Here is a 23,210-nt window from a genome sequence, read left to right as displayed (position 1 = left end):
ATTAACATGTATGTATTACATGAACTTATACATAACGCAATATTGTGAAGCAGAGCTAGAAATGGCTATGCTAGCTACCATACTGTACAAACGGTACTGTACCATACTGTACATACCAAACAGTAGCCTAATGAGGACTATATTGTTCCACTTAACGTTTAACCTTAGACGGTTGAAGTAAATGGGTCTTGTTAAACGTTTTTTTTATTCATCAGCCCACTTACAATTTAGCCTACCACATTAACAACACTTATATTTGTAGTACTTGATGCAAGTTGAATCTAACCATTATCACCAGCAACTGCTCAATTTAAGACAAGAAAGGAGTTTGGTAAATAGAACAGAATAAACAAGGCAACCAACTGCATTCAATAAAACATTTTATTGTACAATATGTCCTGTGTTCTTCCACTCCTTTTGTTTGTAGTGATCCGGTGATCTTCTGGCTATGATACACGTACAGTTAGCTAGAGTAAGTGTTGCTTACGTAGACCTACAGTCTAGCTCCAACTGCATTTAGAATCTAACAAGCTTACGATAAACTTTAACTTAAGCTGGCTATATAAAATACTACTAATAACAATTGATATGTGGTGGTCAAAATATGAAAAAATTCAGGATTTTCGTGAATTTACCAGCTAACTTGCTTCTGACCACTTAATTAGCAATTCATTGTTGCTAGCTCTACTAACTACGCTAATAAGAGATATATATAGAAGACTTACTTTGTATGCCAACGAACGCCAATAATTAGAACTAATTTGACAGACTATAAGCCAACTGACTTCTGGTTATGATACACATGCTCTCTAGCTAGCTTCAGTAAAAGTGTTGCTTATATACTAGCTAGACCTACAGTCTAGCTCTAACTGCGTTTCGAATCAAACAAGCTATAATCTTACGATAAACTTTATCTAAAGCTAGCTATATGAAATACTACTAATAACAATTGATATGTGGTGGTAAAAATATGAAAAAATGAAGGATTTTCTTCAATTTACCAGCTAACTTGCTTCGGAGACACTGAAAATTAATGGGGTTGAACGGTGGAATGTTTGGAACTACAGGTCGCATGTGACACGCTTTACTTCATCATTCCTCGATAACAATGGGAGTCTATGGAAGTCTCGCAACTCTCTTTTTCTATGGCTCTGGCTCATGCTAGCCTCTAACTTAGGGTTAACATTAACTATTGAGTATCCACTGCATTGAACTGAATAACGCTATCTAGCTAATCGAAAAGTCAGAGCGAATTAGAAGTTTCTTGAATAAAATAAGCAAATATTCAGTTACTACACTGCCCATTTCCCATCACATTTGTATTCAGATACTGATTTACAGGTACCGTTCACCTGAAATAAGAAAAGTAAAAACACAGTTGTGAAGTTTTTCCACCTCTCTTGGCATCTCGCAATGACTTGTGGGATATCAGATGCGTTCTTGCTGGCCAAGTCACAAACCGATGCTTTCTCGATAAAAGGGGCGGATCAAGAACACTTTCGGGTATTTTTGGCGTTCTTGGTGACTTGTGTTCTTTGGACTGGAACCGTACTTGGGCAATGAATGAAGACGTCAAACAAGTTTGCAAGAACGGAATGATCGTACTGCATCCTCCTGTCCTTGGAAGTTTGTTCCGAACTTGCCGGGTTCGAACTATCAAGTACACAAGTCCAAACTTGACGTACTTGGTATTGAGAAAGGCCATAGGTACTTAGCTAGAACTTAACTTTCCAGTTATGTTTGGTTACTACGTCTTGCCCAGGACCTGATGCAAGTGTAGCTAATATGAACCTCATGTCTCCGTGGTGCAAACAAACATCAATACAAATTTAGTGTCAAACTAACTAGTTTCAACATATCGTTTAGTGTGGATTATGAACCCTAAATTAAGAGGATATGTACGCTCAGCTGGTGCAACAGGCTCTGGTCTACAGGGACTTTTCAATTCCTGCTCGGTCTACAGGGAGTGGGATAGGGTTGGTTGCTGTAATCAGGTCAGCTCTAGAACAGATGGAGGAATTAAGATCATGTGACCCCAACATCATAAACACATAATCACACTATCTCTCACCCTCTCTCTCCTTCTCCCTCTCTCTAGATTGCTCTACGCTGTCATACCCCTCTTTCCGTGTGTCTAAGACTGTCTTGTTAATATAAGCTTTGTGTCTATGGTGTGGTTATTGCATGTAGACCCCATTTGGAGTTAAGGTAAATGTAAGTCTGGTAAAGAGCATGTTGAGGGAGTTAAGTCTGGTGAGGAGCGTGTTGAGGGGGTGGGAGTTAAGTATGTTGAGGAGCGTGTTGAGGGAGTTAAGACTGGCGCAGCACATGTTGAGGGTGAAGATCGGTGGCTGAGTATGTCCATTGTGTGTGTGTATGACCGCTGTCTCACCTTTGTGACAGCGAGTGGCTTGTTACATTGTTTATCATAAACAACAGTGGCAGGTGTCAGCATGGTTCTATGTGGACTGTGTGTTTATATCAAAGTGAGATGGGATCCATACCTGCCTAAGCCTATTATTGTCAATCAGTGGCTCCTGACCCACACACACACACTCACAAATACACAGGGCGTAGATGACACAGCAAAAACATGTTTGCTTTCATGTGAGGCGTCTAAACATCGCTCTCAAAACACATACACACGAACATGCATACACACCAATCTACTGTTTTATCTCCATGGATACCTCAACAATAGGTTTAATATGAACCCAGACTGGCAATGGCTGGAGGTACTGACAGGGAACGGTGGAGAGATAAAGAGGAGAAAGGGCAACGTACAGAGAAAGAAAGAAGTCAAGCTCAGGCTTAATGCAGCTGACTGCAATCAGAATTGGAGGGATAGAGGAAGGAAGGATAGAGGAAGGAGGGGAAAAGGGATAATTAGATGGAGAGAAATAGAGGGATGATAGGACACAGAGGTAGAGAGGAATGATGAGGATGGAGGACAAAGGTTCCGTGTATCTCTGTCAGATCCCTAAGGAGGAGCATGAGGAGAGGTGACATGGCACGCAACACACACAAGCACACACATGCGTACACACACACACACAGTGTACATCTATATGTTTCTCCCGCTCTACCCTCCCCTGTTCAGTACTGTATGGCATCACCATGGCAGTAGGGCGTTGATGAGGTCCCAGGACGGGGTAGGAGTGAGCGGTGTTCTCCCAGGGGTGAGGCACAGACTTCACCCTGAGAGTAAACACTCCTGTTTGTCTCCTTGACACACACTCACAGGAACATATACCATGTTGACAGTGTGCCCTTATCAGGGGCATGGTCCCCGTGGTGACTATAAAATCCTTAATCTACCTTCTCTCTCTTTGGTTGCATGGCAGCAGAATCCATTTCCAGGAAAGAGGATTGCAATGAAAACAACAAAGACAGCTATACGATGGAGGGAGAGGGTTAGAGAGAGAGAATGCTAGACAGTCCTAGAGGTTATTCCCTCTCCCACTAAGCTGTGGTCTACTTCCCTACACTTAAAGAAGTTAATTGTTTCTATTTTAGATGAGTCTAGTTAAAGAATAAGAAAAAGTCAAAAGTGGCCTAAAAAGGATATTTGGATTCCAGTAAGCCGAACATGTAGTCTATAAATACTGATGGACCCATTTCATCCATGCTGTGTGTGTGTGTTTGTGTGGGTATGTGTGTGTGCTCCTGGTCAGAGAGCTTATAAACAAGATGAAGCTGCTACTGAGTTCCAGGAAGTTTGGACCCCCCTATCTCATCTAAATTGCCCAGTCATCAGCTGCAGGGGAACTGAGCTGAGTGGTACTGCCACCTGCTGGCCACCAGAGGGAACAGTGTGTTGTCATGTCCTCTTCAGCTGCATCATGTCAGCTGAGGAGTTAACCCATGAGCTGCCCTGGAAGGTCTCGCTGTGCACACACACAGGGCTGTGCAGTAGCATGCTAGGTGCTAGCAGCCTAGCTGAGAGCAGTCATGTTTCTGGGGCGCTGTTCTAAAGGGAAATCACTGGGACAGAGAACGGAGTCAGGAGACACTAATTACAGCCTAGGGTTAGTCAGAGCACCTGCTCCACAAACACCACCAGGTGCACCCACATGAGTGGAGCTAAACATCCACAATTGGTATAAGTGCCACTCAACCCTGCGGTGGCCTGTTCACCCACGCTCTCTCTTCCTCCTTCTAACTTCCTGCAGAGAAAGTGTTTTTCTGGTTTGATATTTTCTGAGGACACACACTCCAGACCAGTCACACATCTTACCAACATAGATACAGATTAGTTAGTCTCACTCACTCACACGTCATGGCCAGCCCTGGACTGGGCTTAGGTGCCCTGAACAAGAAGCAATTGTTTAAACCAAGACATAGTGATCTAGTCAACATAATAAAATGTTTACTACAGCTTCAGGCCGTGTTCACACTTGACTTTTTTTTTTTTTAAAGCGCTGCCTTCAGCGCCTTTTGAGCACCTTTTGAGCGATTTCATCACGAGAATTCTGAAACCTGAACAGGAATCATACATTCTAGCGATACATTATTATCCGTTATTTTCTGTTGGTTACTTATTGATAGCTAGCTACTATGGCGAATAAAATGCAATTACTTGCTTTAGCTTTGGCGTTTGTGGAGCCATAGCCTGGTAACTAAGGTAGAAGGTTACTAGGGAAGGTACACGCGTACCTACTCTCCTTGTCCTGATTGGTCAGTTGTCAGAAAGGCACTTGACGTCACCCAGCGCTTTTTTGAAGAGTTGAGAAAATTGAACTCAAAAAGGCGTCGGGCGCTGCGCTTTTTTAGAAGTTTTTAAAAGGCGACCGCTTTTTAAAAAGGCGTCCGCCTTTTTCCTTTTCCCATAGGGTTGTATGTAAAAAGGCACTGACGGCAGCACTTTTTTTCTGAAAAAAGAAGTCAAGTGTGAACACAGCCTCAGACATCCCCTTAAAACATTAGTAAAGATGAGAACCATTGTACTGCTCTTACAACCGCGAGTGTTCTAGAACACCATCAAAGATGCTCCAAAGTAAAGACATCCTAAACATCCTACTTCCATTTTGTAAACAGCGCTGTTAATGACAAGAACAAACACCACAGCTGTTTATCAGTATAACATACAGTACCAGTCAAACGTTTGGACACATTTGTGTCCAAACCTTTGACTGGTACTGTATATATATGGATCATTTCAGTATAATGAAACAGTTCTACAATGTTTTGGTCTTCAGCGGCAGATCTAGCCTCCACTCTATGGGTCGTGCTGGCTGTGTTTGGTCCTCAGATGCCCTTCGTTGTCTCAGGCTGCTCTTGCTTGGCCAGCTCCATCTTCTTCATCTGGTAGAGCTTGAGGAGGTAGTCGTCAGGGGCGATGCCCTTCTCCTGCAGCTCCGCCATGTGTCGCTCCAGCTTGGCAGAGGAACGGGCACTGCCCACCTTCCTGCCAGCCAGGTAGAGATGGAACTCCGTATAGCTCATCAGCTGACACGAGTCCTGCTCACACAGGCTGGGCAGAGACCCCGCCCCCAACCCCAAGAAAAAGCGCAGCCCTGACACCGTCTCCAGCTCTGATAGGCTGACCTCAAAGTCCTTCAGGGGTCGCTCAAAGCCTATTGGATGGTTGGGGACCACAAAGGCACTTAGGGCTATGGGTCTAGATGCTGATTGGTCGGTGTTGTTCATGTTTCCAACGAGGATGACTTTGAAGAGGTGGGTTGGCACGGCAACGTTATCTCTTCCAATAACCTGTAGAGACAGAATTATGATGTAACTGGTCGAGGAAATAAATTCTCTCTCCATCTACAGATTTGTATGAAAGGTACATGCTGTGTAATACTGCCCTCAAATGGATAAAAGACAGAACTGCAATATGACCAACATTCCATTATAGTCCCTCCAGTCTCAGCAAATAATACACATCAATGTACTACTTTAACAATAGGTGGTTTTCTTGAAGGCCTGGGTGCTGTCTACATAGCTGAGGCTACCTGGTATGTCACCATCCTTTTCCCATCATCCTGTTCTTCGGGCAGGGCCAGCGGGCCTGAGACAATCCACACATCCTGGAAATGCTTGGTCAGATCCCGGCAGTACATCTCCAGCCTACACACATACACAACAACCAAGCAACAGATTTGTCCGGAGTGGAACCCTGCAATGTTCTAGAGTAGGGTACCTACCTGTTCCAGAACGCAACGATGTTCTAAAGCAGGAAACACACCTGTTCCAGAAGCCAGCGTTGTTCTCATAGTTCTGAGGCACGATGTTGGACAAGTAAAATGTCTCAGCCATGGACTGCTGCAGACACACAAGAACACACCAGCCTGACTTGGGCAGAGGTGCTGTGTGTGGTTCTATGTGTGGGTTTTTGTGTGTGTGATTCTGTGTGTTTGGTTTTGCACCTGTGGTTGTGTGTGTGGGGTTAGGGGTGCAACAATTCAACAAGCCCACGGTTCGGTTTTTATGGGTCCAGGTTTCGGTTCGGTTTGTTTAGCATATTAGGTGAAAGTCAAAGTTTTTTTTTTTTTACCATTTCAGTGTTCTCTCTGTATTTTCGGTGTATTTTCTGTATATCCGGCGTAGATGCCCCATCATGTTATATGTATTACCGTTAGCATACTTTACACATGCCGAGCTTCGTATGATTTGCCTCTCTCCAGCAGTGATGCCAACTCCTCAGTAAGGAAAGTAGCAGTGCTGCGTGAGGCTAGTGAGACTGGCCGCCTGTGAGTACTTTGGAACGGCGGTCGATCCGTACTTTCATGTCAGAGTCTCTAAAACACCAGCAAGTCTCCAACAACATCGGAAAAAGTCGCTAGATTTGTCGGTAGTCACTTTTGACAATAAAAGTCGCCAGGAGGGTTTGGAAAGTTGCCAGATATAGCGAGAAAGTCGGTAAGTTGGCAACACTCAGACCCCCACCCCTCGCCCCTTGGCTCGAGGCAATGGCCTCGGTGGATGTAGGTGATATTGCATTTCCGGTTAGGCACCCGGCTCGTCCGGTCGTTTTTACTCTATTAACTCCAGTCAACATATCCAAAACTATATCCCCCAATAATTTTTGCTCAACATTTTTAGCCAATTCCCTGGCCTAAATACATCCACTGCAAACATTTATCATATTCTCATGTAGGCCAGCATGTAAACCAGAAGATACTATTTTAAAAGAAATTCCTGGACTAAAATAATGCTTCATGACAGTTTGTATGATTCAAAATGGTCATTTCACACTAGCATTTAATTATCGCGGCAAACAATTACACTGCACTTACTGTAAGTAAAGTACAAAAAAGTCAAAATAACAAAACCTGTAATTATTACTTGTGAACGAATATCGTTCACAAGTAATAATATTCTTATTAATAGTAATAATATTCTTCTGCCAGTCTTCGGATCAATGATTCGTTCATCTGCCGGGTATGAGTCTCAGAAGAGGAAAAAGAAAGTAAAATGGTTAAATCTGCTTTGAAATACCGTAAATAAACTACAAATATTTACGGTATTTCAAAGAAGATTTAACCATTTTGTAATGAGCGTTATTATGTTCATGGCATGACAAACGTAATTATAGCCTAATATAAGTAAGGGATAATTCCCGACGAGGTGTCCAATATCACCTGATAATGGACGATGCGAATGTTACGTCCCCCCCTATCTGTCTGTTTCAGTGTGCCTTGAGCGTGTTGGTGTTCTCTGTGTTGTGTTCCTGTGTGTGTTCTGTTCTGTGTGTTCCGCAGGTGGTGCTGGTTCGCCCCTGGTTTTCCGCTCATCCATGCCTCCCTCCCTTCCGTGATGCCGTTCACCTGGGTCACACTTTGGTTAGGGCACCTGATTAGTGTGCCAGGTTAGTTTAGTTTTGTGTGTGGTAGATTAGGACAGGTTAGGGGTGGGTACTTTATGTTTGTTTCTTTTCTTTGGTACCGTCCAGCCCCTTTTCCCAAACATACCACCGTGTTATCATGTTTGTTTACTGAGGCGAATAAAGCCCTGCTTGACCGTGTTTGCTGTTTGGCATTTTTATTGGTGTTTTGCTCGCACACATCTGGGGGTCCTTGGGCTGTGGGGTGTCGGGTCCCCCTCTTACGGGAGGTAGACTATAACAGCGGAGGCTTCCGAGGATGCCAAAGTACTCACAGGCGGTCAGTCGCTTATACCATGGTCACTTGCCAACGATTTTTTTTTTTTTTACAAACATTAATTTATGTTTACAGGCGTTTTGCAAAAGAAATCTAACGTTTTTTAACGTTAACCAACTCTGATATTTTATAGTCCGCTCAGCTCATAGAACCAACACCTGCTTTCCCTTGGCTGAGCTATTAGCGCGAAAGCTAACGTTATGCTAGCAAGATTCAGAGGCAATACCATTGTGTACGGTTGACAAACAGTAAATATAATTTTTCAGTATGTTTGACAATAAGATTTGCTAGCTTACCAGCCATGTCACTGTCCCAAAATCAATATCAAGATTTTCACAAACAAAGTATCGGCCATACTAGTACTAAACTACAGTACGGCCGCAGCCTGTGGAGCGAGTTGAATAGCAAATGGATGTGAGATGACCGCATCAAAGTTGACATTTTCTCCAAACAGTAATTATAATTTGACAGTATGTTTAACAACATGACTAGCCAGCTATCGAGCCATGTCATTGTCCCCAAATAAAATCAAGATTTTAAAGAAGAAAATAATCGGCCATGTGTAGAGTTGCTGCTACTGTCATGTTGACCGCAGCCTGTCTGCAGTAGATTGACTAGCGAGGTGAATAGCGAATGGGATGTGAGATGAGCGGTTACGTAACACTGACACACTACATTCAAAAAACATTTTTCAAATAGGTTAAAATAAATATTGAAGTCACTCATTGTTGTAAATACAAGTTAGCTTGTTAAAAGTCTTTCAAAATTGTAAATGGAGGCTTTGAATCCGTCCCTGTTGTTATGGTTACTTATTTCAGACACTTTATACAGGCTCATGATACTATGTAGCCAGCGCAATAATTTAGAACGGTGAAAAGACAGTTTTGCTGCAATTACGTAGTAGGTGTCCGTTATCACCCGATAATGGACACCCCTGCACCCACATCAGAATCGAGGATTCACCCAGACCATGGTATAATAAGTGATATTGTGGCATGTTAAGGTGTCATTATAGATTGTTGACGTCTTCTGGAGCAAAGACTAAGATTAATAAATCATGTCTGATAACCAAAATATTGCAGGGCTCGACAATAACGATGGCCCGGGTCCACCAAAACTATTATTGATTGAAAAATTTCAGTTTTGCTAAATGCATAAATAACTTCAGCTTGTGGGGCGCACAGTTGGCAAATCAAGAGTTGAGTAGTGAGTGACGAGTGGTTGTCAAATTGTAATTCTATAATCTCGATACATTTTTTAACAACTGGCGCGAGACAATAAAGTGAAGATGGCAGCAAAGTAGAGCTACGAGCTCAAACGGAAGCAATTTTTTTATGGAACGAAGATGCACTGTGTCGTCTGTCGTATGTTCCCGTCTAAAGCAGACAAAAGTGGATCTTTTGGCACAGGCACCGTCAATCCCTGACCAGCCATGCTAGCAGACAGCACCTGGTTTGCGTGACAGCTAAGCGGATGGTTGACAATCCATCTTCCAGGCCGTTGACCATGGGCGTATCTAGCCCTATTTTCATTAGCCCCCCCCAAATTTGTTTAACCCTTGTGTTATCTTCGGGTCATTCTGACCCATCAGTCATTGTGACCCACCGTCGTATTGCGACAAATTTACCTCCTACAAAAACAAAGTGAAGCATTTTCTTTTAACTGTCGGGCTGTCTCAGACCCCCCACATTGCAATGGTTAAAAGAAAATAATTGTTATTTGTTTTTGTATTGGGTAAAATTGGGTAAACACAACGGTGGTTCGTTATGAACCTTTGGGTCATGTGACCCGAAGGCAGCACAAGGGTTAATAAAAAAAATATACATATTTATATTTTAAATCTAAATGTGTTAATTTATCTTCCTAAACCCCATTAGAGGACACTATTTAAAAGGATATTTTCAAAAATTTCTTCTGGGGGAACATGCCCCCAGACCCCCCTAGTTTTGCTGGGTCACAGGAAAAATTATAGGTTTTATCTAGGGGCTTAGCCCCCCCAAAAGTGGGAACCTAGATTCGCCCCTGCCGTTGACCATGCTGGTCAGGAATTTAACTGAGATGCCCATCGTGTTATTGCACGACTTATAACAACGGCATATCACGTAATTAAATTCGTACTGCTAGTTTATGTACCCTTAGTATAGATAGTCCACATATTTAAATTTTAGGTATATGTTTATTGTATGCACCTTCCTGCCAAAGCAAATTCCTTGTCTGTGCAAACTTTCATGGCGAATAAATCCCATTCTGATTCTGAATTAAGAGGGGCCAGCCGTTCCCCCAGGCTATTGAACTGCAGCAGAAGAATGGTGTCGACTTGGGTACTTAGTATCATACTGATGAAATGCTATGGAAGCTTTTATATATTAGCATTGAGGGACCAGAGGTTTCAGTTTCAGCCTGACAGAGTTGTGCAGAGATGGCTGTCAGCAGGGAAGAGAGCACGTCATGTTTGAGTTTTATCACTAGAAATGTGATTTCATTTTTGTTCTTTTTACATCCAGGATGTGTTTAATAAATGGTTAAACATGTTAATAGAATAACACAATTTATAAGTCTTTGGTTTTGTAGTAACAATGATAAATTACAACTTTTGGAGGGGGGGCCAGTAAAAATTGTCTTGGGGCCAGTAAGTTTCAAACCCACTGGCTCGGTGGGGCCAGTGCCAAAAAATGTTAATGTTGAGCCCTGTATTGTTATGGTTATGTAACGTTATGCCAGGTAAAACCACAATGATGGCATTAACAATAACTAAGCTAGTAATAGTAAAGCAACACTCATCATCATTATAATAGTAAAATATTTATAGGCTTATTTAATTTAGCTTGCTTTGCCGATCGAGCTAGAACAACGACAGAGCCAGATATTCAAGTTTACAGTTTCTTTAATCCGACACAATACTTAAGCAGTCATACTAAAAACACAAAGCAAAAAGAACGTATATTTGGTGAGTCTGAGTCGTATGTGGAATGTATGTCCATCTAGAATAGGCCTATATTTCTAAAAACCAAGTGAAAGGAATACTATACAGTACTAATAACATTGATTTTCGTAAAGTTCACATGATGTATCTGCTTCTTGATCGGACTTGTACCCAGGGCTGGATTAACAATTTTCTGTGCCCTGGGCAACAAGGCTCAAGGCCCCCCACCCCTAAAAAAAAAAATAGTTTGGCTATTTTTGGTACATGTTTTAAATTGTCGACTAACTTCAATTCTTTTTTTCTTTTAAATTTTCTTTTAGCACTCCCGCTTAACTGCTTCTCAATCTTGCTACACTGCTTCTCCCCATAGATCGCTCTCCTCCAGCCGCAGCGCTTCAAGTCACGTGACTCTCGCTCGCAGTGTCCGCGGCGTAGAGCTGGCAAGCCGCAAGCGGCATTTGTGCAGGCAGCTACTAGACTACACAAACACTGTTTTTGACGTGATTTAACATAATATTTTGATCAAACAAGTTGCAATAAAGTGCTCACATTAAGGAAAGTAAGGACTGCGTTCATAACGTGATATAACATTTTAGTTGACGTTGTCCAGGGCCCCTTAGATGTAATGTGCCCCTGGGCAAGTGCCCAGTTGCCCAAATGGTTAATCCGGCCTTGCTTATACCCCATTCTGCCACTGCAATGCCTTAGCTCACACGCTCCCGCCTGGTTGTCGCAAAGTATGACGTTGTACAGCTAGTTGCAAGCGTGCACGAGTCTAGCTAGGAAAAAGGCAAACCACTGTTCTGCGCAAGACCGGACGAGCCGGAACTGGAAAGATGGCGCGGTCCGTTTCGCGCTCTCGCTTGCCTCACTGCGCCACTGAGCACTTTTCATAGAAATGAATGGGGACGCAATCTTGGAAGAGAAGCTGTGTCTATTCAATAAGTCTATGGCAACACTGCTCTCCAGTTCCTTCCTGTATGTGACTTGTCATTAATATACTGACAGTTCATTGGACAGGTACTCTCCGGGAAAGGTTACGGGAAAGGGGAAGGACAAAGGGTGTTAGGTAGTGTTTTCTCGTAGATCCTAAAGACCGCGGCTTACATGTAAAAAACGAACAGTGGTTTGTGTGTTGAACAATTCGTTTTTTTGCGGTTCGGTTTTGCACCCCTAGTGTGTGGGGTGCTTCTGTGTACGTGGGACTGTGTGCATTGCTCTGTGTGTGGGGTTCTGTATGTGTGGTTCTGTGTGTGCGTGATTCTGTGTGTGTGTGGTTCTGTGTGTGGTTGCTCCTACCACGGAGGCCTTGTTGTCTCCAGCCGGAGCCATGTGACCTCTGGACCATCCGCTGCCCAAGTAGTCATCATTATGAGCAGTGAAGGATTCTGGGATACCGGGGTCTGGCCGGAACTTACACTGTTTCCTGTCAGCTTTGCCTAAAACAAACACAGAGTACGTCACAATACCAAATATACGGTGGCCGACATGTGCAAACGCCCTGCAACTTAAGAAAACACATGCAAATTGACAAAACACAAGCAAGGAAAGGAAAGCATGCAAACCCCGAAAACAAATGCAAACAGAAAAACGCTGCATCCAGATTACACAACGGAAGTGATCCAGGCCTCTAGGGGGAGCGCTAAGTGGAACAGCTGGATTTTCGATCCAGAGAGAGCAGATGAGAGGTTTGTTTTGGAAACGGGACCAAAAGTGAAGTAAAAAGGCGACATAAAAAGGTTAGTATTCATTTTTACATTTGGCAATCCTCTTTTACAGTATTTTAAAAGAGCGTTTCCAAAACAAACCTCTCATCTGCTATCTCTCTCTCGCTCTGTGGGGTCTAAAATCAAGCTGTTCACTTAGCGCTCCCCCTAGAGGCCTGGATCACTTCCGATGTGTAATCTGGATGCTGCGTTTTTCTGTTTGCATTTGTTTTCGGGGTTTGCGTGCTTTCCTTTTTGCAGCGCGTTTCTATATTTGTATGGAAGCAAATCGTTACCAAAATTCAAATGCAAATGCATTTCCAGAAATGCATTTGCATTTTAGGAATGTGGCTGCATTATTTGACTCATAAATGAAATTAGTAATCAATCATCCTATTTGCATTTTAATTTTCTTCTTCAAGAGTGCTCAATCTTTCACTTAATTAAAATGAAAAGAAAGACATTTGAGATTTAATTTTCAAAACATGCCCCAGCAAATAGATACCAAAATTCAATTTGAAATGTAAAATCGTGACCACAATTCAAATTCAAATGCATTTGCAGAAATGCAAAATGAACGAAAAAGCATTCTGAGCGGCGCAGCAGAGTGACGTCAGTAGCCGCTCTTCTTCAGCTCCCTGCTGACCGAGCTATCCATCTTAGGGGGGGGGCGGTGTGCACATCTGCATTGCATTACATTGCAAATGTGCCGGGAAATTGATTGAATTGCCGGGTCTTTAGAGGACGCATCACAGACTGAGCAACTTGATGTCAAACAATGACTAAAACAGTGGCAGAGCTACTATTAATGTGTAAATCTGTGACGGCAGAGTATGCAGCCAAGCTCTCTATGACTTGTTCTACTCGGTCACGGGCATCAGACTCAGATATATTATTAGATTCTACCTGTTCAGCTAATACAATACAAACAGTGTTTGCACAATTTGAGGGAGCGCCATGGTCTCTGATGCGTCCTCTAAAGCAGCGGTCCCCAACCTTTTTTGCGCCACAGACCGCTTTCATGTAAGACATATTTTCACGGACCGGCAGAACGGACTGGGAGGAAAGATAGGCCCTGGACAGCTGCGCTGCTAATGCATGTACATTCTGGGTTTGATGTGATCCTAGTTAGTGACTTCCACACCTAATGCGAGCGCGCGAAGCGCGCGAGAAAAATAGTTTAGCTGATTTGAGCGAAAAATTGTTTTTGGAGTTTTATGTAAAATAAACAGCCGTTTTTTCAATTGACCCATCTTTAAGTTTCTTAGCCTGGTTTTCCATCGTTATATTGTTACTAGCTAGCTTTCGATGTGTCAGTCCCACTGTTGTGTGTGACTATAAGCTACGACAGTGACACCCAAAGTGCGTTCCTTATATCCAGTTCAGGCCTATTCCATAATTTTGTTTGATTGCTGTCACGGCAGAAAATCCCGCTTGATGTTGGAAATGGAAGCAGGGTTTTCAGTGCTTTAGTGGCGATCTCAGGATAGCCTTCATCCAAAACACCGATAGAGTTGTTGTCTCAAACAGGCTTCATTGAGTGGTAACTATCACTTGTCATGTGTCAAGAGGAAGAGACGTGCATGATACCGTTCAATAAAGCCCACAAACTTGCTAAAAAATGAGTAAACACACGTCTTTGCAGAGCTTTTTTGCTCAGGGGAAAAGGCCCGCGGAGAAGGAGAGAATCAGGTCATTTTTCAGAATAAAACGTCTTTCAGACTCTGATAATCAATTAAAAGGAAATAATGTTATTAATTCTTTTTTGTGCGGCCCGGTTCGAAATGACCCACGGACCGGTACTGGTCCGCAGACCGGTGGGCACCGGTCCTCTAAAGACCCGGCAATTCAATCAATTTCCCGGCACATTTGCAATGTAATGCAATGCAGATGTGCACATCGCCCCCTACCGAACAAGATGGATAGCTCGGTCAGCAGGGAGCTGAAGAAGAGCGGCTATTGACGTCACTCTGCTGCGCCGCTCAGAATGCTTTTTCGTTCATTTTGCATTTCTGCAAATGCATTTGAATTTGAATTGTGGTCACGATTTTACAGCCACGTTCTTAAAATGAAAATGCATTTCCGGAAATGCATTTGAATTTGAATTGTGGTCACGATTTTGCAGCCACGTTCTTAAAATGAAAATGCATTTCTGGAAATGCATTTGAATTTGAATTGTGGTCACGATTTTGCAGCCACGTTCTTGAAAATGAAAATGCATTTCTGGAAATGCATTTGAATTTGAATTGTGGTCACGATTTTGCAGCCACGTTCTTAAAATGAAAATGCATTTCTGGAAATGCATTTTAATTTTCAAATTTTACATTTCAAATTGAATTTTGGTATCTATTTGCTGGGGCATGTTTTGAAAATTAAATCTCAAATGTCTATTTCTTTTTCATTTTAATTAAGTGAAAGATTGAGCACTCTTGAAGAAGAAAATTAAAATGCAAATAGGATGATTGATTACTAATTTCATTTATGAGTCAAATAATGCAGCCACATTCTTAAAATGCATTTCTGGAAATGCATTTGCATTTGAATTTTTGTAACGATTTGCTTCCATATATTTGGTTGTGTTGTGTGTATTTGCAGCGCATTCCTATATTTGCAGCGCGTTTGCTGAATGCTGCGCATGTGTTGTCCATTTAATAAAGATGTTTCTTAATTTGCTTGTGTTTTGTCTATTTGCATGTGTTTTCTTAAAAATTGCAGGGCGTTTGCACATGTCGGCCACCGTACAAATACAATTTACATACATAGCCTACTATACCTGGAGTGGGCAATTAATTTCCCGAAAGGGCCACGTGAGAAATTGGGACCGTTGTGGCGGGCCGAATCAATAGGCTGAACTTAATTCTGGTCAATATACATTTTATTACTTTATTTAAAAAAACTGTAAATTATATGGGTTTGAGCTACTGGTACTGGTAATACATGTTACAATAAGGCTATGAAAATACGTCAAAATTGTATTTGACAAGGTATTGGGACGCACCGAGACATTCCTCAGACCAATGCCTTAAGCGTGTCTCACTGTACAGGTCCTCGGACCATCAATGGACATCTAACAAGCTACCTAGTAGTTTCTGGTCGGACAGGTGTTCGGCCACCCACCGCGGGGTCTTCCGGGCCTGGTCGTATGACAACGTGTGGTTGGCATAATACCGGACCTCCGCGCCGGTCACCGGAAAACCGTAGCGGCCAATGTCCTGCTGGACAGGAGTAGCTAAAGAGGAACGTGAACAGCGTAACATCAGCAACTCGCTCACTAGGTAGATGCCAGTAACATAATGTTTGACAGTGGTAGTTACCATTGAAACCTTAATCCTACACAAGGACTTTCATAGCGATTACCTTTGTCTGTCTTCCTCGGATCCTCTGTGTCCAGCTGGTAAAGTTTCAGAGCAGCGACACAGGACATTGTGCTAGCGGTGGCACCGCACACAAAGCAACCGACATATTTCAAGAACACATTCGCCGTCATGGCGAGGACTATATAGAATCTTCGTATTTTTTGTTTATTGTGTTTTTTTAAATGTTGCTACAATCGGTCTTCTCTTCGCATTTGTGACTCTTCTTCGAAACAAAGGATGCTTTGTGAACTGAGGGTAGCTATACGTCGGGGAAAGTGAGATGTCGCCAACTAGCGAGAGATGTGTATATTTTCTTGAACATTAAATATGCATGGAATGTTCTCTAAACAGCCAAAGTAGCTACCAAGCTTCAGGACATCACTTAACACCCTCAATGACGCTATGGTTAACAGTACCAAGTTCACACTGACAAGACCAAAAAGATAACAGGCAACCAAAGATAATACTTTAACAGTATTTTATTGTTTACTTTAATATACAAAAAGATACAATTGAAATAATTCCTTTCTAGTATTTTTTTCTCTACCTGTGGGGGCGTGACTGTCTCCCACTGGGGAGGGACACTACATTCATGTTCTGGCACACCTTGCTGTCGGGCTGCAGCCGCGCCCCCACCACTAAGCGGATGTAGCTCGACTCTGAAAGCAGAGCTCTAAGAAGACCACAGTATAAAGAAAGGATGATCCACGGCAAAAAAAAAAGAGCTATGTTACAATGATCGTTGAAATGATCCTCTTCCCACGCCAACACCAATAAGGGTGTATGGGGGGTATTTTATATATATATATATAACTTTTTTTTTTCAATCGTCCTCTTAGATCGGAAGAGGTATTACTGTGAACCTTATCTCTTCTCTGTAGACACCATCTTATACAGATCCTTTTTTCTTTTTCCCCCGTATATTTATGTTAAATCAGTAGTACAAGTCTGTTCTAGCTACAATAGTGAAACATGTCATACAACAATTACATTTCACAACCCTACTTATTCTGGTGATAAAACCCCTTGAGAGGACAGAAGCCAGTTGAGACCCAGTAGCACAATCTGGTCTCAGCTGGGAGGGTTTGGAAGAAAAAAGACTCAATCTGTACTTTCAGTGTGTGTGTTCACTGTTTGGTTTGTCAATGCAGGGGCTGACAGCTCTTCAGAGAAGGTAAGAAAACTCAACTAAACATTCATTATTGATATAGTAACAGAGCATGGTATGGATCAGGGTTACACTGCCAGACTAGGGGCAGGGATAGAAAGAGAAGTTGGGTTAGCATTAGCAGGTAGCGCTTGGCATTCTGAATGAATATCTCCGTAAGAAGTTTTAATACTAGATCAGGGCTCGGCTGATTGATACGGTCCTCAACATTGGACCACAACAGAGTACGAGGTAATTTGGTCAGTCCAGCACATAATTACACATTCACGACTAGAGCAGACCATCTCTCTGAAAAGCTGAGACTTGGAAAGAGCAGTACACATAGAAAGATAAGAGAGAGAGACACAGAAGGATGGCAGAGACCAAGAGTGATAGTGAAGTGGCGCAGATGGCGAAACTGAAGGCGATGTTCAACCAGAGATTACCAGTGTTGAGGAGCAACTCGGATGAATCTGCCTCTCTGACTAATAAAGATGGAAATATATCTCAAATTATAGATGTGTGACCATGCCTCTTCTCTGTCTGTCTGTCTGAGAGTTTAGTCTGTGACTAGATGGTCTGGGCTCTTCCTCACAGATTAGGTTATAATGCCAGGAGTGGGTGTGGCCTGAGTCGGGTATACTGGTGCAGGAGACCATGTGACACACACAGGAAGTGACAGAGGAAGCACTGTGGCAGTGATTTCCTGTCTCCATCCCCCAGAAGTTACCTTTCCACCACTAAACTTCAAACTAAAAGAAGAAAAAGGAGAAGTGAGAGAAGGTGAAAGGAGGAAGTTTTCACATTGTCAAGGGGTGCATCATACATGAGAACAGCGTGAGGTCCCCTGTTGCTATGACAATAATGTACTAGTAATATAGTACTGTCTCTGACTGTTCTGCTTTAACAACACTGTTCCACTGTGGCTCAGAGGTAAACACTTCATTAAGTACCGGAATCAGGAGACAGCTAACAGCTTTATGTTTACGTCATGCAATGTTGTCATGTTTATCAGTCCGCTGCTGACAGAAGCACAGAGACCAATGAAGCACGCAGCCATGGTTCAGCTCAGAACAACCACTATGATGATGAACATGACAATGAAGAAGACCAAAAGAAAGGCACATGAGAACACAGTCATTCAACGGTCAGAGAAAGTTGTGCTGCTGATGATACTGGTAACATTCCCGGAAACAATGTCACCGGTGCTAGATCACTCTGAGCGTCATCATAATCCAGTATCAGTTTTGGCCAATCAACATCTACCCATGGTTCAGCCAATCAACATCTACCCAGGGTTTATCCAATCAACATCTTCCTAGGGTTCATCCAGCTAACACCTACCCACAGCTTATCCAATCAGAGAGAGGGTGATACACCACTCACTCACCAGACAGACAATACCAGACTTTGGTCTGTTGCAGAGTTTTGATGCAAGTCATTTGGCTACATGGTTATGTGGCAAGAGAGCATCTATCCAGCCAGCCAGTAACTAAGCAACCCTATGCAGAGCTGCAGCGTACTGGCAACATCACATTCCAGCTGCTGGCAGGAGCACCAGTTTACCAGGAGACAGGCCATGTTTTGGTTGCTGGTCTACTAGATGTCTAGGTATAGTACAGTGGGGTCAGGAGTAGAAAGAACACAGCTAGGTATTGCTTAACATATTGCTTGCTACATGAATCAATTCTAACTGTTAATTAGATAAATCCTGTTACTGTAAACCATACATTTGTTCCTGTTAAAGATAAAAACACTAACCTGACCGTTTGACACAAACACACCCTGATTGACTACCAAAAAAAGGCTTGAATTCTGCATCCCAGAAGAATTTAAGTCAAGTCAGTGATTCTTGATGGAACCACATGGAACACTAACTCAAACAACTTAGACCAAGAAGACACAGGTCTGATCTATCTGTGGCCTGTAACCTCCACTACTAGAGTGACTTGCCGGTCTGGACAGACCTCAGAGTTATCTGGACCTGGCCATGGACACTGGGTTCATGGTGACAGAGCAAGAGACTCTGAGTCTCTCAGTGCATGCAGACATACAGTTAAGGGATACTGCATGGAGAGACAATACCTGAACATCAAGATGGTATTTATGGCACCATTGAATGTGTAAAATCAACAATGTATTTCCTGATGTTGCTAGACACTGTGAAAGGAGTGGTGTATTTACTGGTGTTTCTAGAGCTGAAGCCATGGCTCTGCTGCCTCTGTCAGTTGCTGTGAGAAATAAGAGGAAAAGTGAGACAGACACGTCCTCAGGGGACATACAACCCCCCTCCCGTTCTTCTTCTCCATAGAATATAGTATTATACCAAACATCATCATCAGAGGTGAATAAAAAAGATCACTTTCTGTTTTAAGTAGTTAAAACACTTTCAAAGGCATGTTGGAGTTTTTTTATAGAAGAAAAGTAAATGGTTCAGCTCATGTCTCTTGGCTTTCGTTTTGATAACTTCATGGTTTATCTCTTTTCTTTCATTGTCTAGAGGTCACCAGGACTCGGGTGCTATGACGGCTTCAGTGTATGCTGGAAGGGAGAGGGTAGTCTATGCAGGCCGACTATCCCAGGAGGAGAGGAGACCAGCACACACACAGAGTATGTGTAATGTGCAAGGACTGGACAGGCAGGATCCCATATGTATATCTATTTACAAAGGAAACCCCTTCACACCGCAGGAAACATGGTAGCACTTCTTCTAAAGAGTTGGGAATTTGGTACTTTTCCCAAAAACTCCCTTACCAATCAATTCATCATAAAAGCAAGAAAAAAATCACGTTAAAATATAGTTACTACAAGTTAACACAACTAACGGAATACATTACAGAAGTACACAGAAAAGAGTCTGAGGTATCTCTGGTCTGAGGTGTTCTGAGGTTGATGAACAATATTGTTTGTTTTTAATTTAGTGTTTGCGTTGTCTTGTCTATGTTCTTGACGTGTTGACGCTGTTCTCTCTCACCTTTGGAGAGGGTGTCTCTACTCAGCCTTGCAAACACTCCTGAACGAGTCCACACATTGCTTCCTTTACCGAGTTGCATGTGTGAACACAGTGTATTAAAGGAACATACAGAAATATCTTCATCTTTGAGTCGAAGCAGCAGCATATTGAACATTCACTGTTACACTATGGCATACAGAAATACAGACCTGCGTTGCCACAGTTTAAGACAACAGGAGGGAGAACCCCTTCTCACGCTCAATTAAATCAACCAGGGTTGTCAAGACAACAGCACCTGCTCTGGGTGCTCGTTTGGTCCAGTCGAGAAGAGGTACAGAAGGATGGGACTAGCCAATCAAAGGTCACCAGTTCACCTGACCCACCCTCCCACCTCACCTCTAAACCAATCACATTCCCTCACGACAGAGGGTAAAGCCCACCCTACCTTGGAAACACCCCCTTAAATAAGGAGCACAACTGACAAGATGGATCACAAGATATCTACTGAGCCTCGTCCCCCACCGCCTTCTCTCTCACACACACCTGAAATAGTATGCATCTCCATGGCAACCATCCACCTGTATGTTTCCTGGTTCTACATGTTTGGGGCCTTCCCACATTTGAATACTTCCCCAGTCAGCTCTGTGGTATGTCATAGTTCCTCCCATCATAGTCCAGATCACCAAACATTGCGGAGGTCGAGTTGTGTCTCCACCCTGGTTACCTGAGAATCAGTTCCGTACCAAACCAGGTGATGACATCACAGATCTTGACGTAGTTCCTTTTCCCGTGTCAATTCTTTGTTACAAACGTCCTGAAGAAACCAGCTGTAATATTTGACCCCCAACCCTCTGACCCAGAACGATTTCCACTTGTCCCCGTGCATCCACACATCAAAAGAACCTGTCCAAACATAGTGGTGTTGCATTTCCTGTTTCCTGTGTTTTCTAGACACCCGTTGGTCCGATGGTCAGTAGCACTGTGGGAGACGGACGTGACGTCATAGAAACGTTAAAAAGTCCCTTGAGGAAGCTTGGTTGTGTGTAACAGTCTAAGAGTTCCTCTGCAGGGTTGCAGCATAGTGGCTGAGATCAACAGAGAGGCTGCAGGGCTGGGGTGGGGTTGCTAAGCGGGCTTGTCTGGGCGGAGGTCTTGTGGCCGAGATGGAGTACAAGACAAGAGACTGTGAGAGGTCCTGGACCAGTCAGCAGTCTGAACCTGAGCACTCATACACACAGACGTCAGCTGCCCTTCTCCCCGTCAGTTTTAATTTGTAGTACGTCCTCGCGTCATTGTATAAAACAGTAGAAGAAGTCCAGAAATGTGCTGGTAGTCTTGATCCGATTTGGAGAAAAAAAGTAACATTAACAGAACCAATAATAATAACAATACAAATAATAAAAAAAAACATGTCTGGTTAAAATAGCAGCTGTATCCATGTGGCGTTTCTGAGATTGACAGGAGGGCACATTTGTTTCACTTGTGTGTGGCGGTCCTGAAGAGGGGGGGGGGGGGGGGTTCGAGAACATGGTGTGGGACGCCCCTTCCCTAGGGCTCAGATACTGGACTCTTTGGGGGGCAAGTCCACGTTGGTGACGGAGGTCAGCATGGAGACCAAGCAGTCTGAGGTAGGGGGGCCAGCCAGACGGCGGATCTGACAGATGCGCTCCTCCACACAGCCTGCAGAGAGACGGGCCTCAGCGTCGTGATCCCAGCACTCCTCGATGGTCTCACACATCTGCTCCAAACCCTGAAGACCAGGGGGGGGCGCTAGGTCACCACAACACGCACTACACCGCTATTCATTCACATACGTATCATACATGTTGTTAGTGGTAGTGGTAGTGCTGACCGTGCTGTCTGTGTTTGTGTGTGCCAGTGTGCTAACTCACAGGGTGTTTGAGCCAGCAGTCTTTGAAGAAAGGCCTCATCTTCTTGTGAACCACAATCTCCTGCAGCTCCTCCAAGGACGGGTGCTGCCCAATATCCTCCTCGAATGGCAACATGTACTCATCCACAGGACCTGCACACACACACACACACAAGCCCCTTTTAAACAGAGATCTCCCTATATTGCCGTAAAGAAGACCCCTCACTGAACGAAACCACACCGGCATAATGATACCTGCGTGTGATGTTAAACAGAATGCAGGCGTTTTGGAATCAGAGGGACATCAGTGTCTAGCATGTGTATTCCCTCCATTACAGCTGTCCCTTTTACACAGACGTGATTCGGCCCTGTGACTACCTCCACTGCCGTCTCAATTAGAGTCCGACCAATATTATTGGCCGATATTATGCATTTTCCATACTATTGGTATCGGCATTTATAATGCCGATAAAAATCATAATAAAAATAATTTTTTATTATGCCTTCACAATACAAACAAACAAACACGGTTCAAAATCAAGGCTCATAATGGCCAATAAATGAATGTATATATAAAATATTTAAAAACGGACGAAACACACTTCAACCATGTTATGAGTGTTGGTGTTGCATAGTTTGTCCACCAGAGGGCACTCTACAATGTCCCTGTTGGCAACACTCCTGTGTAGAATGCCCAAAACCCTACAACCAGCTGATCCAGCCAGAGTCGGGCAAAGTGTTAGGGAAATCTGTTACACGTTTCTGGATTTTTTTTACTTTATCTTTATATCTCTGATATATCTTTATATATATATCAGCCGATATATCAGAATAACGGATGGAATGCCTTGAGGGAATGTTGTGTGTGTGTGTGTGTGAGAGAGAGTGTGTGTGGGTGTGAGAGTGTGTGTGTGAGAGAGAAAAAGAGAGTGTGTGTGTGTGTGTGTGAGAGAGAAAGAGAGAGTGTGTGTATGTGTGTGTGTGCTCACCGTCAGCAGCTTTACAGCGTGACACAAGCTCCCAGAGCACCAGGCCCAGTGCGTACATGTCTATCCTCAGGAAGGCGTCCCTCTGGAAGTTGATGGCTCCTTCAAGAACCTCGGGAGCCATGTAGCGACGGGTCCCCACCTACACACACATGCACACGCACAAA

General features: G+C 43.3%; 2 protein-coding genes across 3 annotated transcripts in view; both read right to left on the bottom strand.

The window, feature by feature from the left end:
• Positions 1-404: 404 nt before the first annotated feature.
• Positions 405-16,303, bottom strand: LOC134034632 (nuclease EXOG, mitochondrial-like). Its single transcript, XM_062479088.1, has 6 exons — positions 16,089-16,303; positions 15,811-15,960; positions 12,325-12,464; positions 6,188-6,264; positions 5,955-6,069; positions 405-5,712 (listed from the first exon to the last, which is right to left on the bottom strand). The coding sequence occupies exons 1-6, from the start codon at positions 16,216-16,218 to the stop codon at positions 5,248-5,250; spliced, it is 1,077 nt and encodes a 358-aa protein (XP_062335072.1). The 5' UTR covers positions 16,219-16,303; the 3' UTR covers positions 405-5,247.
• A 3,326-nt stretch (positions 16,304-19,629) lies between these two features.
• LOC134034631 (activin receptor type-2B-like) overlaps positions 19,630-23,210 on the bottom strand; it is a 53,786-nt gene continuing 50,205 nt past the window's right edge. For both annotated transcript variants that reach the window (XM_062479086.1, XM_062479087.1), the window contains exons 9-11: positions 23,047-23,185; positions 22,080-22,210; positions 19,630-21,937 (exon numbers count right to left, since the gene is read on the bottom strand). In XM_062479086.1, the coding sequence (XP_062335070.1) occupies positions 21,743-21,937; positions 22,080-22,210; positions 23,047-23,185 (465 nt within the window). In that variant the 3' untranslated portion in view covers positions 19,630-21,742. The remainder of the gene's footprint in view (positions 21,938-22,079; positions 22,211-23,046; positions 23,186-23,210) is intronic.

This window comes from Osmerus eperlanus, chromosome 15, assembly GCF_963692335.1.
Source record: "Osmerus eperlanus chromosome 15, fOsmEpe2.1, whole genome shotgun sequence".
Taxonomy (NCBI): domain Eukaryota; kingdom Metazoa; phylum Chordata; class Actinopteri; order Osmeriformes; family Osmeridae; genus Osmerus; species Osmerus eperlanus.
The sequence above is the reverse complement of the archived record's forward strand: the minus strand, read 5'-3'. Positions and strand labels throughout refer to the sequence as shown.